Source organism: Rana temporaria, chromosome 4 (assembly GCF_905171775.1).
Source record: "Rana temporaria chromosome 4, aRanTem1.1, whole genome shotgun sequence".
In the NCBI taxonomy this organism is placed as follows: Eukaryota; Metazoa; Chordata; class Amphibia; order Anura; family Ranidae; genus Rana; species Rana temporaria.
The window spans coordinates 409,231,599-409,247,779 of NC_053492.1; the positions used below are offsets into that span (position 1 = coordinate 409,231,599).

Consider the following 16,181-nt stretch of genomic DNA (forward strand, 5'->3'; position numbering starts at 1 on the left):
GCATCGGACACTCCTGGAAGTGGCCAGAACCTCATACATGGCATCTTTTTTTTTTCGTTTTTTTTCTACCAATACAGGGTCAAAAAATATAATTGAATTTCCAATCGTGCGGTAGAAAGAAAGTACCGTATTTGCCGGTGTATAAGGCGACCGGGCGTATAAGACGACCCCCTAATTTTACAGTTTTTTAAGATTTTTTGCCTGTACTCACCGTATAAGACGACCTCCTTTCCGAGGCTTCCAACACTTCATATTTCTTCCTTCTGGAGACATATTTTTCTTCATTCTTGCTGGAGCCAATCACAGTGAGCAATGTATTCTATTAATGAATACAAAGCCTGCTTGGATTGGCAGAGGCTGTAACATCATCAGCCCACGCCTCTCTGACTCTCAAAGCCAATCGAGCAGGCTCTGTATTAATTTGAATACATTGCTCACCGGGATTGGCTAACTGGTATATACTGTATGTAGCCGAAGCTACATACAGTATTACCGCACATCCAGCAGGCATCCGAGCAGCTGACCCGGCGTATAAGACGACCCCTGCTTTTTGGCCAGTTTTTTTAAGTGTAAAAGGTAGTCTTATACACCAGCAAATACAGTAATAAGCATGTCTGTATCAGCATAAGATATTCCCCCACCCACAGGCTTCGTAGTTGTTGTTACCCTCTACTACTCATGTTCCTGCAATCCATTTTTATGCAGGTCAAATATATAGGGGTCCTATTAACCACTTAAGCCCCGGACCAATATGCAGCCTAAAGACCCAAGGTGTTTTTACAGTTCGGGACTGCGTCGCTTTAACAGACAATTGCGCGGTCGTGCGACGTGGCTCCCAAACAAAATTGGCGTCCTTTTTTCCCCACAAATAGAGCTTTCTTTTGGTGGTATTTGATCACATCTGCGGTTTTTAGTTTTTGCGCTATAAACAAAAATAGAGCGACAATTTTGAAAAAAAAGCAATATTTTTTACTTTTTGCTGTAATAAATATCCCCCAAAAACATATATAAAAACATTTTTTTTCCTCAGTTTAGGCCGATACGTATTCTTCTACCTATTTTTAGTAAAAAAAATCGCAATAAGCGTTTATCGATTGGTTTGCGCAAAATTTATAGTGTTTACAAAATAGGGGATAGTTTTATTGCATTTTTTTTTTTTTTTACTACTAATGGCGGCGATCAGCAATTTTTTTCGTGACTGCGACATTATGGCGGACACTTCGGACAATTTTGACACATTTTTGGGACCATTGTCATTTTCACAGCAAAAAATGCATTTAAATTGCATTCTTTATTGTGAAAATGACAGTTGCAGTTTGGGAGTTAACCACAGGTGGCGCTGTAGGAGTTAGGGTGCACCTAGTATGTGTTTACAACTGTTTGGGGGTGTGGCTGTAGGAATGACGTCATCGATCGTGTCTTCCCTATAAAGGGAATGACGCGATCGATGCGCCGCCATAGTGAAGGACGGGGAAGCCGTGTTTACACACGGCTCTCCTCGTTCTTCAGCTCCGGGGAGCGATCGCGACGGAGCGGCTATAAACAAATAGCCGCGCCGTGGTCCCGGATCGCTCCCCGAGCGGACCCGACCTCCGCATGTAGCGGGGGGGGTCCCGATCGGACCCCCCACCCGCTAATAGGCGAGGACGTACGTGTACGCCCATGTGCCTGTACGTGCCATATTGTGGACGTATATGTACATGCGGGGGTCGGGAAGTGGTTAAAGTGTATAACTCAAAAAGGAATCTTAGATATATACAGTATCTCACAAAAGTGAGTACACCCCTCACATTTTTGTATATATTTGACACTTTGCTACTTTGTAAAGTAGTAAGTGTGCAGCTTGTATAACAGTGTAAATTTGCTGTCCCCTCCAAAATAACTCAACACCGGGAGGGAAAATGGCTAATTGGGCCCAATTTGGACATTTTCACTTAGCGGTGTACTCATATTTGTTGCCAGTGGTTTAGACATTAATGGCTGTGTGTTGCGTTATTTTAAGGGGACAGCAAATTGACACTGTTATACAAACTGTACACTCACTAATTTACATTGTAGTAGTGTTGTCACATGAAAATATAGAATAAAATAATTACAAAAATGGGAGGAGTATACTAATTTTTGTGAGATACTGTATATATATATATATATATATATATATATATATATATATATATATATATATATACACAGTAACTAGAATAACTACCTATGAGAGAGTGGGTAACCGCTCAAAGAGAACCAGGTAATCTAATTCCTGTGGTCCGAGCCAAGGGTGCAGGCAGTGCAATCAAAATGCAGGTTAGGATGAAGGAAAAAAGCCGCACTCCAAAAAAACTCCTCCTTTAATTAAAAATCACAAAATACATGCCACAGCAAAAAACCGCACAACAAAAGAAAACCTGACGTTTCTGACGTAGCTATGAAGAAGCACTAAGGCATAGTGCGAAACGTCAGCTTTTCTTTTGTTGTGCTGTTTTTTGCTGTGGCATGTATTTTGTGATTTTTAATTAAAGGAGGAGTTTTTTTGGAGTGCGGCTGTCCCAGCTTTTTTCCTTCATCCTAACCAGAATAACTACCTAGATTTGTTTAAAAAAAAACAAACAAAAAAAACTTGATGTGCTAAAGGAAGTTACAGCGTTACACAAATTACAGAAAGCGTGGTGAACACGTAGGAGTTTACAGAGGAGAGCTGGGACCTCCCTATTGTGGTCGGCACATACCACTTCCTCTTTCACTAACATTTCATGAAGATATTTATATTGTGTACTGATCAGACTCCCACGAAAGGTGGTTCACCTAGTACACACATAACCACAAACAAAGCAGGGTTTCTGTGTGTTCACTGTCAGAAGTACGAAACACTTGTTTCAGACAGAGTTTAAAACCTGTTTATCCTTTACTAACAACTTCCTTTGTTATATTCGTTACCAAAGCTGGGTTCACACCTAAAGTTTTTTTTTCATTTAACCAGAGGGTTGAACTAAAAAACAAACTTCTGACTGACTTCTATGGACCCTGCCTTGGTCTTGTTAACGTCAGGACCCTAGACCGCTGGATACCAAGGAAGAAGTACCTGTGGGGACTGGTATAGCTATTGGGAGGAGTAAATCTTTTTTTGTTTCCCTAGACCAGGGGTGGGCGACTGCAACTCTCCAGGGTTGTGGAGGGTTGCAGTGCCTTTGTAAGTAACTGTCAATATTCCCATCATGCCTCTGGGAGTCATGCTTGTAACTGTCATGCTTGCAATGCCTCATGGGACATGTAGTTCCATAACAGATGGAGGGCCACTGTTGTCCACATCTGCCATAGGCGTAAACAAGCAATTAACCCTTGCAGTAAAGGCACAGTTCCTCTTCAAGAGATCATTTCGCTACCCCCCCCTCCAAAAAAACTCTAACTACAGACTTATGAAGGGGGAAGGCATGAACCAGTGGGATTTCACTTTTTGAGTGAAGTTCTACTTTAGCCCTTGCTAATATAAAGATTTCCTGCTGTATTCACATACCCGAGTCAATGGAAAGCAGAGGAAAAGAGGAACCCAAACGTATTTATCTTCTGATTTATTTTTTTGCGTGTGAGTTTCTTGAAAGAAAGAGAGCAACAAATTGGGACTTTATGTGAGGTCATGACCAATGGGAACCATGCACCTCCATCCCTAACTAGTAACAAATAGGGGATTGAAAAAAGGGAAAAAGGGAGAGGGTAGGGGGACAATTGGGACTTTTGAAGCACACAGTCTCTGGAAAACAACTATCAATAAAAATATAAATATTTATTGGTACAAATAAACCATAATTACCTTAAAAAGGACAATGATTGATAGAGTTTTGTATATATCCCATAGAGTTACATATATGTACACATGCACGTATAATGTAAACATCTCAATTTTGGAGCCATAAGAATTAAGTAGGACATAAAGTAAAAATAATAATAAAGGACACATAGGTACAACCACTGTTTATAACTTTCTTGACACGTTTCGTGGTTTGGTATTACCACTCTTCAGGAGCAAGCACGTGACGCATGTCTAAAACGAAATAAAAAAATCCATAAAAAATTGACATGTGGCAGAGGAAAAGCTGTATATCTATATATATAAAACTCAACGTGTGTGTGTGTGTATGTATGTATGTATGTTCCAGCATCACGTCCAAACGGCTAAAGATATTAACATGAAACTTGGCACACATGTTACTTATATGTCAGCAACAAACATAGGATAGGTGGTTTAACCCTTACCCACCCCCATTTGCCATGGTCGGGGTTTTTCTTTAAAGTCCCATTCAACTCTATGGGAAATACATGTTACTTCATAACTTCCAAACGGCTGTAGATATTTCGATAACACTTGGTCACATGTTACTTATATGTCCACTTAAACTATAGGATAGTTAATTTATCCCTTAACTACCCCCATTTGTGAGGGTCTGGGTTTTTGTTTAAAGTCCCATGCAAATCAATGGGAAATGTATGTTCCCACATAACTTCTGTACGCCTGGAGATATTTCAATAATACCTGGTACACATATTACTTATATGCCAAATAAAAATATATGACAGTTAAATTAACCCTTACCTACACCCTTATATAAAAGATGGGTATATTTATATTACTATGATTTTCCTCCCCAAAAGGTTAAGATAGGAAGACCGGGCAACGCCGGGTATTCAGCTAGTGTAACTATACAGGGAGTGCAGAATTATTAGGCAAATTAGTATTTTGACCACATCATCCTCTTTATGCATGTTGTCTTACACCAAGCTGTATAGGCTCGAAAGCCTACTACCAATTAAGCATATTAGGTGATGTGCATCTCTGTAATGAGAAGGGGTGTGGTCTAATGACATCAACACCCTATATCAGGTGTGCATAATTATTAGTCAACTTCCTTTCCTTTGGCAAAATGGGTCAAAAGAAGGACTTGACAGGCTCAGAAAAGTAAAAAATAGTGAGATATCTTGCAGAGGGATGCAGCACTCTTAAAATTGCAAAGCTTCTGAAGCGTGATCATCGAACAATCAAGCGTTTCATTCAAAATAGTCAACAGGGTCGCAACAAGCGTGTGGAAAAACCAAGGCGCAAAATAACTGCCCATGAACTGAGAAAAGTCAAGCGTGCAGCTGCCAAGATGCCACTTGCCACCAGTTTGGCCATATTTCAGAGCTGCAACATCACTGGAGTGCCCAAAAGCACAAGGTGTGCAATACTCAGAGACATGGCCAAGGTAAGAAAGGCTGAAAGACGACCACCACTGAACAAGACACACAAGCTGAAACGTCAAGACTGGGCCAAGAAATATCTCAAGACTGATTTTTCTAAGGTTTTATGGACTGATGAAATGAGAGTGAGTCTTGATGGGCCAGATGGATGGGCCCGTGGCTGGATTGGTAAAGGGCAGAGAGCTCCAGTCCGACTCAGACGCCAGCAAGGTGGAGGTGGAGTACTGGTTTGGGCTGGTATCATCAAAGATGAGCTTGTGGGGCCTTTTCGGGTTGAGGATGGAGTCAAGCTCAACTCCCAGTCCTACTGCCAGTTTCTGGAAGACACCTTCTTCAAGCAGTGGTACAGGAAAAAGTCTGCATCCTTCAAGAAAAACATGATTTTCATGCAGGACAATGCTCCATCACACGCGTCCAAGTACTCCACAGCGTGGCTGGCAAGAAAGGGTATAAAAGAAGAAAAACTAATGACATGGCCTCCTTGTTCACCTGATCTGAACCCCATTGAGAACCTGTGGTCCATCATCAAATGTGAGATTTACAAGGAGGGAAAACAGTACACCTCTCTGAACAGTGTCTGGGAGGCTGCGGTTGCTGCTGCACGAAATGTTGATGGTGAACAGATCAAAACACTGACAGAATCCATGGATGGCAGGCTTGTGAGTGTCCTTGCAAAGAAAGGTGTCTATATCGGTCACTGATTTGTTTTTGTTTTGTTTTTGAATGTCAGAAATGTATATTTGTGAATGTTGAGATGTTATATTGGTTTCACTGGTAAAAATAAATAATTGAAATGGGTATATATATTTTTTTTGTTAAGTTGCCTAATAATTATGCACAGTAATAGTCACCTGCACACACAGATATCCCCCTAAAATAGCTAAAACTAAAAACAAACTAAAAACTACTTCCAAAAATATTCAGCTTTGATATTAATGAGTTTTTTGGGTTCATTGAGAACATGGTTGTTGTTCAATAATAAAATGAATCCTCAAAAATACAACTTGCCTAATAATTCTGCACTCCCTGTATAAAATCTGCCTTACCAAAACTGCATGATGGGCAGCAATCTGCACAGGAAGTTTGAGAAAATCTCCTTAAAATAGAAACAGGCAGCAATAAAATAAAAAAAAGTAACTGGATGGATTTTCTTTGCAAGTGCATTGTCCTAACTTCAGACTGTGTTTATTCATAATTTACACTATTTCCTAATTCACACCCACATTTATAGGGACACAGGAGGAAAAATTGGAAAGTGAGGAAGTTTATACTCAGAGAAGATCCAGCATACCTGCACTACTATGATCCATCTGTGGTAAGAGAAAGGTTTACACACTGGTTTATATTAGCTAATGAAGTGTTTTTTTAACTAATTTATAATATTAGTCTACAAATGCAATAGGCATAGTCATTTCACTTTATGAAACAGGATATATTTGCCACAGAGTCTATGACTCACACTGTGGTCCACATCACCACCTAAATGAGTCAAATATACTCATATGAGTTGAGTTAAAAATTCACCAATTTGTTTTTCAGTTTTATTTTATATATTTTTTTTACTTTTTATTAATTTGTTGAATTTTTTTATTATTAATTTAATTTATAGTTGTTATCATTTAAATTATTGTACAGATAAAAATGTAATACTGAATGCACATCCCTGTTTCCTTTACCATGTGTGTCTCTGAATAAAATTCTATACTGAGCCACACAGGGCAGAAATGGGTAACTCCTCTGAATCATTCGGCTGTTTTAGTTCTTGTACTCTGTAAAAAAACAGGAGTTTTCAGCAAAGCAGGTAAAGTGACATTAAACAATATAAACAATATACTTGTTTTCCAAAAAATAATCCATACACATCCACTACTTAACCTCCCTGGCGGTATGATTCTTTCTGAAAAAACATGCTGAAAGCGGTACAATTGTACTGTGATTTTTAGGAATAACTCACTTAAATCTGACCAAACAAGAATCTAATAGGCATTTTAATAGACATTTTTTTTAGGAATAACTCACTTAAATCTGACCAAACAAGAATCTAATAGGCATTTTAATAGACATTTTTTTTAAAACAAAATTTTAAATTATAATATAATAAATAATTATAAATAATTATAGCAAGTAATAATATAATAAAAATAAAAACTATTCAATAATGTAATCAACTCAAAATCACTGAAATTTGCTCAGTTGCAGAATTGTTGCTGTCATTATTTTTTTTTTTATGACGAATTTCCCCGCAAATCGCTATCGCACAATTCTGCAAGTGATTATAATTTATTATCGCTGTTTTCTAGCTGATCTAAAACCATTTTTGACATAAAGGGACACTTTTGGTTGCTATGGACAATCTACAGTTTTCAGGCAGAAAGAAAGGTTTTTATTATATAAAATGACATGTAGGACACTGGGCAGACCACTAGGGACAAGGGGTGTGTGTTTTTTTTACATACAGTACTGTAATCTATAAGATTACAGTATACTGTATGTATAGTGTTTGTTTACTTTTTTGAATTTGGCGCCGATCTCCGCTCCCGTGCGTCGTAACATCGCAGGGAACGGAGATCGGCGGCACAGGAGGACGCTGTGTGAATCGAGCGAGGTCCCGCTCGCTCACACAGCGCGGTGACATCGCTGGATCCAGGAGAAGGTAAGCCAGCGCGCGCGCTGCAGGCTCTGCATATCTACCCCGCGCGTGACTCGGGGTTACCGATTTTGGTAGAAAAAATCAACCCCGAGTCACGCTCGGGGATACCGCCAGGAGGGTTAATGGGCCGGTAAACTATTTTTCATGAAATTGTTTCCTATTGTGTTTTTCTGCCTCCTTGTAATGTCCTTCATGAGCTCCTGAACCTTTTTCCTGTTTGTTTGGGACGAGAAGTGCACATTAGTTGCAGTCATGTGCACTGCTCTCTACACCCTGAAAATCCCATAGTCCATAGTCTATTGTCCATCACGGAAACAAGCAAGAAAGGGTGGCTACATTCCTACCTACAGTGGGACCATGTAGAACGAATGTAGCCACCATCTAACAGAAAGTCAGAACACAATGGGCAAGATTTGGAGGTTGGATGTCTGGGAAGGTACTTTTTAACGTTAAAGTGCTTGTAAAGTTATTAATCACAAATCATGGAATCCTTTCTGTTACAGAAAGATATACTGTGCAGTATCTGCATTTTTTTTTTAAATGATGCAGCAAAATACATTATTTCAGAGCGCCGCTGTGCACTCACATGACCTCCCGGAGTGCTCCTTCCCCAATCTGAGCACTACAGTGGGAGTGGCTGAAATTCCCTGCAGATGTTTGCTGGGAGGAGAGTGGCGGGAGGTCACGTGAGCGCACAGCAGTGCTCTAAAATAAGATATTTTGCTGCATCATTTTTATAACACATATGTCGTGCCCACATATGTAAATGGCGTTCAAACCACACATGTGAAGTATCGCTGCAAACCTTAGAGTGAGAGCAATATTTCTAGCGCTAGACCTCCTCTGTAACTCTAAACTGGTAACCTGTAAGCATTTTTAAAGCATTACCTATAGAGATTTTTATTTACTGAATTTTGGCACAATTCCACAAGCTTGCACAATTTTAAAGCATGTGTAACGGCACTGGTAAACGGGAGTGAACCACAACTGCGGTTAGCAAGGAATTTGAATGCACTCCTCTATGTGAGAGTTCAGTATTGGACCCCAGTCGTCACTCCACACAAACAGGAGTTTGGGGGTTCTCTACATCATCTCTCTCAGACATAAAGAAATGCATTGAGCTTCTAGGGGTGGATGCAATACAACATGCGTCCAACGCCTAGCGAAGAAAAGTTTAGGGGAACATGTCCAGTATTTAAGGGCAAAGCCCGAATACAAGTAACAACGTATGTCAAGCACGTAGTAAATAGGAATACTGTATGCAATAGCAAATTACTTAAGAGAGACAACTTTAGCGTAATGGAATTGAAAGTGTATGTCCTTTGAAGATATTCCTGAGCAGTCAGCTGAAGACACAGCAAATAATCCCAAGCAGCGGAATAGCATTAGATAAGCCAGTTTTAAATACAGTACTTGTAAAGGCTATATGTGAAGCAGGTAATTATAATAGTACTTATCCATATTGCAGAGGATAGGTGTTGTAGTCTGATAGAAACAATGGGATTTCTGTAGTGCAGCGTCTTCTGGAGGAAGATATCCTTAAGGTGTCCCAGCATGGCAGTCTGCATTAGCTTCAATCAGGCAGGCATCCAGGGTGGCATGATTCAGGCTTAAGGATTGCTGGTACCTATAGTGCTCTGGTAGCCAAGCCGGCTACGGCCGACAATAATAGAACAGTGTACTGTCTGCACACTGTTCTCTTTATAGGAGTGGGGCAGGTGCATAGAGAAACCGCCGCGATTCACGGCGCACTTCCGCGTTCCAAGCTGGAACGCACGCGGCACCAGGCGATGACGTCAAAATAGTGCTATTTGTTTTACTCCTGAATATCACAGGATGTTGATGTTGATCAAGAGGTACAACCAGGAGCCAGTAACAACCCGTACAGAGCACATTTTGATGCTGTCCAATTTGCAGGCATGCAATGCAAACATAGTCAAATTTACTATACAAGAGAAGCTACCATTACTCAGTTTATTGATTATATTCTCTTCTTTGTATTAACAGGGGGATAATGAAGCTTTAGGATCTATTCATTTGAGGGGCTGTGTAGTGACCGCAGTAGAGGGTTTGACTGATGGTAAGTCGCTCACTAAATTTGATATGGCAGTTTTAATTATTTTTAATGAATAGATGCACAGATGTTTCTAACATATAGGAGCTGAAAGGGTTATTACAGGTTTCTATTACTCTGAAGGTTATTTGTCCTGGGACCACTGCCACCAGTACAGGTTTTATTGAATTAAAAAAATTGACAGTTGCTACTGGAACAGAAAAAAGAGGGAAATCTCCCAATCCGGATACCTACAGTATTCTGGGGACAATTGTCTATCCTTACTTGGGATATATTTCCCCTCATTTCCTGTTCCATCTGTGGGACAGGAAGTGAAAAGTTTATATGTAAAGTGGAATTCCAGTCAGAAGCTAACTAACTCTAAACCTGGTCACATTCTAATATCCTAAACTATCTAGCCCTGTAAAGCAAAAATTGCTGTACTTACCTGTTCTAAAGCCGTTACAGTCTGGTCTCCAGTAAGATGCTGTGTGCAGGAGAGGACCGACAAAGACTGGGAAATGTCTGGGAAGTGACGGACTCCATAGAGTTACTATGGGGCTTCTGTTGTCGGCTGCGTCTTCTGCACACTCACACACTGAAGCTGCTGCTGACAGCTCAGCATGGGACCAGAGCGGCTGCAGAACAGGTAAGTACAGTGATTTTTGCTTTAGAGGGCTAGACAGATTAGGCTTATGCCGCGTACACACGATCATTTTTCGGGTTGTAAAATACGTTGTTTTTTAAAAATGTAATTTAAAACGATCGTGTGTGGGCTTCAGAGCATTTTTCGGGGTTCTGAAAAACGACAAAAAAAAAATTCCAACATGCTCTATTTTTTACTGACGTTTTAAAAATGTCGTTTTTCGGGTTGTAAAAAATGATCGTGCGTGGGCTTTAACGACGTGAAAAACCTGCGCATGCTCAGAAGCAAGTTATGAGACGGGAGCGCTTGTTCTGGTAAAACTACAGTTCGTAATAGAGTAAGCACATTCATCACGCTGTAACAGACAGAAAAGCGCAAATCGTCTTTTACAAACATGAAATCAGCAAAAGCAGCCCCAAGGGTGGCGTCATCCGCATGGAGCTTCCCCTTTATAGTGCCATCGTACGTGTTGTACGCCACCGCGCTTTGCTAGAGCATTTTTTTTCACGATCGTTTGTGGGCAACGTCGTTTTAATGATGAAGTTGGAAAAAACTTTGTTTTTTCGAGAGGCTGGAAACATCCTTTTTTTACAAGCCGAAAAATTATCGTGTGTACGCGGCGTGAGAATGTGGCAGAGAGCAGGTTTAGAGTTAGTTAGTAGACTTGTGCACCGCAGAAAATGTTGTTTCGTTTTCATTCTTAAAATACATAATTTTGTTCTGTTATATTTGTTATGTTACGTTATGTTTTCGGATTATTTCTCATTTCTGTAGAGTATAGATATATTAGATAAAACAAATTGATTAGTGTTAGTGTTTATTTGTTAATTTTTTTCAGATAATTCGTTATGTATGTATATATATATATATATATATATATATATATATATATTTGTGATAACGAATCGTAATTCTGAAAGTCGATTGTTTAATGAATCCATTAACACACACAATGACAGTGGGGGTTATTTACGAAAGGCAAATCCACTTTGCACTACAAGTGCAAACTATTAGCTGGATTCAGGTAGATGGGCGCATCTTTCAGGCGGCGTAGCGTATCGTATTTACGTTACGCCGCCTTAAGTCAGAGAGGCAAGTGCTGTATTCACAAAGCACTTGCCTCTTAAGTTACGGCAGGGTAGCGTAAATGGGACCGGCGTAAGCGCGCCTAATTCAAATGAGGATGAGGGGGGCGTGTTTAATGTAAATGATTGGTGACCCGACGTGATTGACGTTTTTTACGAACGGCGCATGCGCCGTCCGTGTACATATCCCAGTGTGCATTGCTCCAAAGTTCGCCGCAAGGACGTATTGGTTTCGACGTGAACGTAAATTACGTCCTGCCCCATTCACGGACGACTTACGCAAATGACGTAAAGTTTTCAAATTTCGTCGCGGGAACGACGGCCATACTTAACATTGGCAAGGCCACCCTAGGGGGCAGCTTTATCTTTATGCCGGCAAACCTCTTACGGAAACGGCGTATCTTTACTGCGACGGGCGCACGTACGTTCGTGAATCGGCGTATCTAGTCATTTGCATATTCTACTGACTGTCAGTCAGCATCACTTTGCTCGGGGAGAAGAAGGAACCGAGCCATCGGCGCTGTTTGGTGGCTCTGGCTCGCCGGGGGACAGATGCAGCATCAGACTGATGTAAGTATGAATAGAAAAAAAAAACTATATTTCTCTTTTAAATTCCCCAAATAATCTCCAAATAGTCCAAATATGCTTAACTCGGTGGCATTCGATTCAAAAACAGCTGGAAGGGACTCTGTATGAAATACAACGAAAAGAGAAGCAGCACTGTCTAAGTGTAGCAATAAGACCACATTGTGGGCCAGATTCATGAAGCACTTACACCGTTTTTTTTGGTAGATGCACGGCGTAAGTGCAGATTTGCGCCGGCGGATCGCTGCGCCTTACCCAGAGAACCAGATTACGCCTCCAAATAGACTTCATCGCCTCGGTGTAACCTTTCCACGCCGGCGCGGCGTTGGCGCAGATTTACGCTGGTCGGATCTGGCGCGGCCATGGTTTTTGTGTTTTAAATATGCAAATGAGGTTTTTGGGCCGATTCATCAACTTAAGCTTGACCGGCGCAGGCTACTCCCGGTGAGCGGAGCAGAAATTTCCGGTGCAAAGTTACACCTCATAAAAGCAGGGGTAACTTTGCACCAAACTTGCAGAGGTCAGCTGGAGAGCAGCTAAAGCAGCAGCATTACAAACGAACTGAGCAACAACACTTGCTGGACAACACATCTGTGTGCCAACATGCCAGGGGCAGCCTCTCTGTGGCCCATAGAGGCGGTCCCCATGTTGGGAGAGGCCCTCAATAATTACAGCCCTCTCCTCTGGGCTGAAATTGGTCATCCGCCCACCTGAGGATTCCTCATCAGCCATAACTGCCCCACCACAATGCAAACGACCTAGCTTAGAAAAAAAAAAGCTTCAGTACATTTGCACCTGCAGGGCGGAAGTCTGGGCTGATTTATGGACTGGGCGTTGGTAGTGGGTCGGCGTAGCTCAGGGATCACGCTGGGGCGCAGTTCTGAGCATGTGCAGATTGGGGCATTTACCCCTGGATGTCACTGAGCATGTGCGGTCTAAGATGCGCCCCGGCGTGACCCCTGCGCCACGGTCGGCACTTCATTAGCATATGGTGACTCCCAGTTGGCCTTACCCCGCCTTACGCCGTCTAAAATCCGCCCTGCTGGGGCATCGTAGACAAAAAAAGTTTCTTGAATCACCTAACTGCCTCTCCGCGCTGGAACGGTGTAGTCTAAAAATTATGCACCACGCCGGTGCAAATCTGCACCATTGTTCATGAATCTGGCCCAATGTTTTTCACAAAATTGTTAACTCACAAAAAGCAATAGAATATGCTCTTGTCAAACAGGTAACACCACTATGTACCTCTGGTTCTGGTCCTGCTGGGTGCAGATCCCCAGGACGCTTATCCTTGGCTGTGCTGGTGGCTCCCAGCACTTCCTGGTCAGAGTTGGCAATTTTATAAAAATAAATTATGAGATCTTATTTCTACACTTAGATGGTGCTGCTTCTCTTTTCTTTGTGGAACTGGATGGACTAGTGTCTTTATTCCACCTTACCAACTATGGGCCAGATTCACAAAAGAGATACGACGGCGTATCTCCTGATACGCCGTTGTATCTCTGTTTCTATCTATGCGACTGATTCATAGAATCAGTTACGCATAGATATCCATAAGATCCGACAGGTGTAATTGTTTTACACTGTCAGATCTTAGGATGCAGTGCCGCGGCCGCCGCTGGGGGGAGTTTGCGTCGTAAACCAGCGTCGGGTATGCAAATTAGGAGTTACGGCGATCCACGACGGATTTTCGCGTTCGCTACGTTGCCGCTAGTCTAGTTTCCCGTCGCAAAGTTAGTCGTCGTTTTTGGTGCCTTAACTTTACACAGCAATCGTATTGCTGTATAAAGTATGGCCGTCGTTCCCGCGTCGAAATTTAAAAATGAACGTCGTTTGCGTAAGCCGTCCGGGAATACGGAATTACGCTACGCGTGTCGCCGTTCGAAAAAATGACGTCACTGCACGCAAAGCACGACGGGAATTGCGAAACAGAGCAAGCGCAGTAGGTCCGGCGCTGGAGCGCGCCTAATTTAAATGGCACACGCCCATTTGAATTGGCCCGCCTTGCGCCGGACGTATTTACGATACACCGCCGCAAGTTTCCAGGTAAGTGCTTTGTGGATCGGACACTAAAACTGGAAACTTGCGGCGGTGTAACGTAAACGGGTTACGTTACACGGCCGCAAATGTATGTGAATCTGGCCCTATGTAACTATGAAAGATGCAAGGTGGGACAAGAAGCTACATTGATCTGCATCTCAATGATCTGCATTCCATGCATTGTCCAATGCAAAGTTTCCATTGCAGGAAGCATATAATATCCATAGCTTCTGATCTATGGAGTTAGAACAGAGCAGTCATAAAGCTTCCCCAGTCCTGCTGATGATCTGCACATCACCTGGGATCAGGGCCACCATCAGGGCAATACACCTGTAAGGGGTCCGAGCATCCCAAGGGGCCTGCCCACACCCCTATACATCAGCTTAATGGATGGAACTGTTAGTACTTTGCTCTTTAAAAAAAAAATATTTTATTTTCTTCCCTAGCAAAAAAACAAGAAGCCGATGGAAACCTTTTTGAAATCATCACAGCCTCCGAGATACATTACTACCTGCAGGCTGCATCAGCAGAAGAGCGCAAAGAATGGATAAAAGCTATTCAAGCTGTCTCCAAAATTGGAAAATAGATTTAGACATCAATGCAGAGTCACGTGTTTGCTGTATACAATCTATCCAGGTTATAAAGCAGTGATGTATTTTATCATTACGATTGCTACTGAGCCTTGAGCTGGGGGTAAAGTGCTCAACTAGAAAATCTGTAGTTATTTCTAATGAGGAGATTTTGATATGTCACCTAACATATTAAAGCGGATCTTCACTCTATCAATCAACATTGGCTATTTTGAATCCTTATCCTGCTAGAATTAGTAAAAATATAGGAAAGGTATATTATATTTACTTGTTTTAAACTTTTTTTCTTTACATTTCTTCAGTTACTTTCTGGTTTCCTGCCTAGGCAAATAATGTCATACATCCCAGAAGTCTTCAGAAGGCAAAGGAGGGCTTTTCTCAGCTTAGCTCAGGTGTGCTTAACCACTTAAAACCCGGACCAAAATGCAGCTAAAGGACCCTTTGTGCGATTCAGCACTGCATCGCTTTAACTGACAATTGCGCGGTCGTGCGACGTGGCTCCCAGACAAAATTGGCGTCCTTTTTCCACACAAATAGAGCTTTCTTTTGGTGGTATTTGATCACCTCTGCGGTTTTTATTTTTTGCGCTCTAAACAAAAATAGAGCGACAATTTTGAAAAAAAATGCAATATTTTTTACTTTTTGCTATAATAAATATCCCCCAAAAATATATATATAAATTTTTTTTTTTTTACTCAGTTTAGGCCGATACGTATTCTTCTACCTATTTTTGGTAAAAAAAATACGCAATAAGCGTTTATCGGTTGGTTTGCGCAAAATTTATAGCATTTACAAAATAGGGGATAGTTTTATTGCATTTTTATTATTTTTTTTTTTTTTTTTTACTACTAATGGCGGCGATCAGCGATTTTTTTCGTGACTGCGACATTATGGCGGACACTTCGGACAATTTTGACACATTTTTGGGACCATTGTCATTTTCACAGCAAAAAATGCATTTAAAATGCATTGTTTATTGTGAAAATTACAGTTGCAGTTTGGGAGTTAACCACAAGGGGGCGCTGATGGGGTTATGTGTTCCCTGAAGTGTGTTTACAACTGTAGGGGGGTGTGGCTGTAGGTGTGACGTCATCGATTGTGTCCCCCTATAAAAGGGATGACACGATCGATGCTGCCGCCACAGTGAAGAACGGGGTAGCCGTGTTTACATACGGCTCTCCCCGTTCTTCAGCTCCGGGGACCCCAGCGGCAATCGGGTCCGCGGGTCCCGCGGTCCCGGAGCTTCGGACCGGGTCGCGGGAGCGCACCACGGGCGCGCGCCCGCGACCCACGGCTGGGTACTAGT

At 41.7% G+C, this 16,181-nt stretch overlaps 1 protein-coding gene across 1 annotated transcript in view; it reads left to right on the forward strand.

The window, feature by feature from the left end:
- Positions 1 to 15,344, forward strand: part of PLEK (pleckstrin) — a 71,021-nt gene extending 55,677 nt beyond the window's left edge. Inside the window, exons 7-9 of the mRNA XM_040351265.1 lie at positions 6,458 to 6,541; positions 9,884 to 9,956; positions 14,732 to 15,344. Coding sequence (XP_040207199.1) covers positions 6,458 to 6,541; positions 9,884 to 9,956; positions 14,732 to 14,871 — 297 coding nt within the window. The 3' untranslated portion in view covers positions 14,872 to 15,344. The remainder of the gene's footprint in view (positions 1 to 6,457; positions 6,542 to 9,883; positions 9,957 to 14,731) is intronic.
- The last annotated feature ends 837 nt before the right edge of the window (positions 15,345 to 16,181 follow it).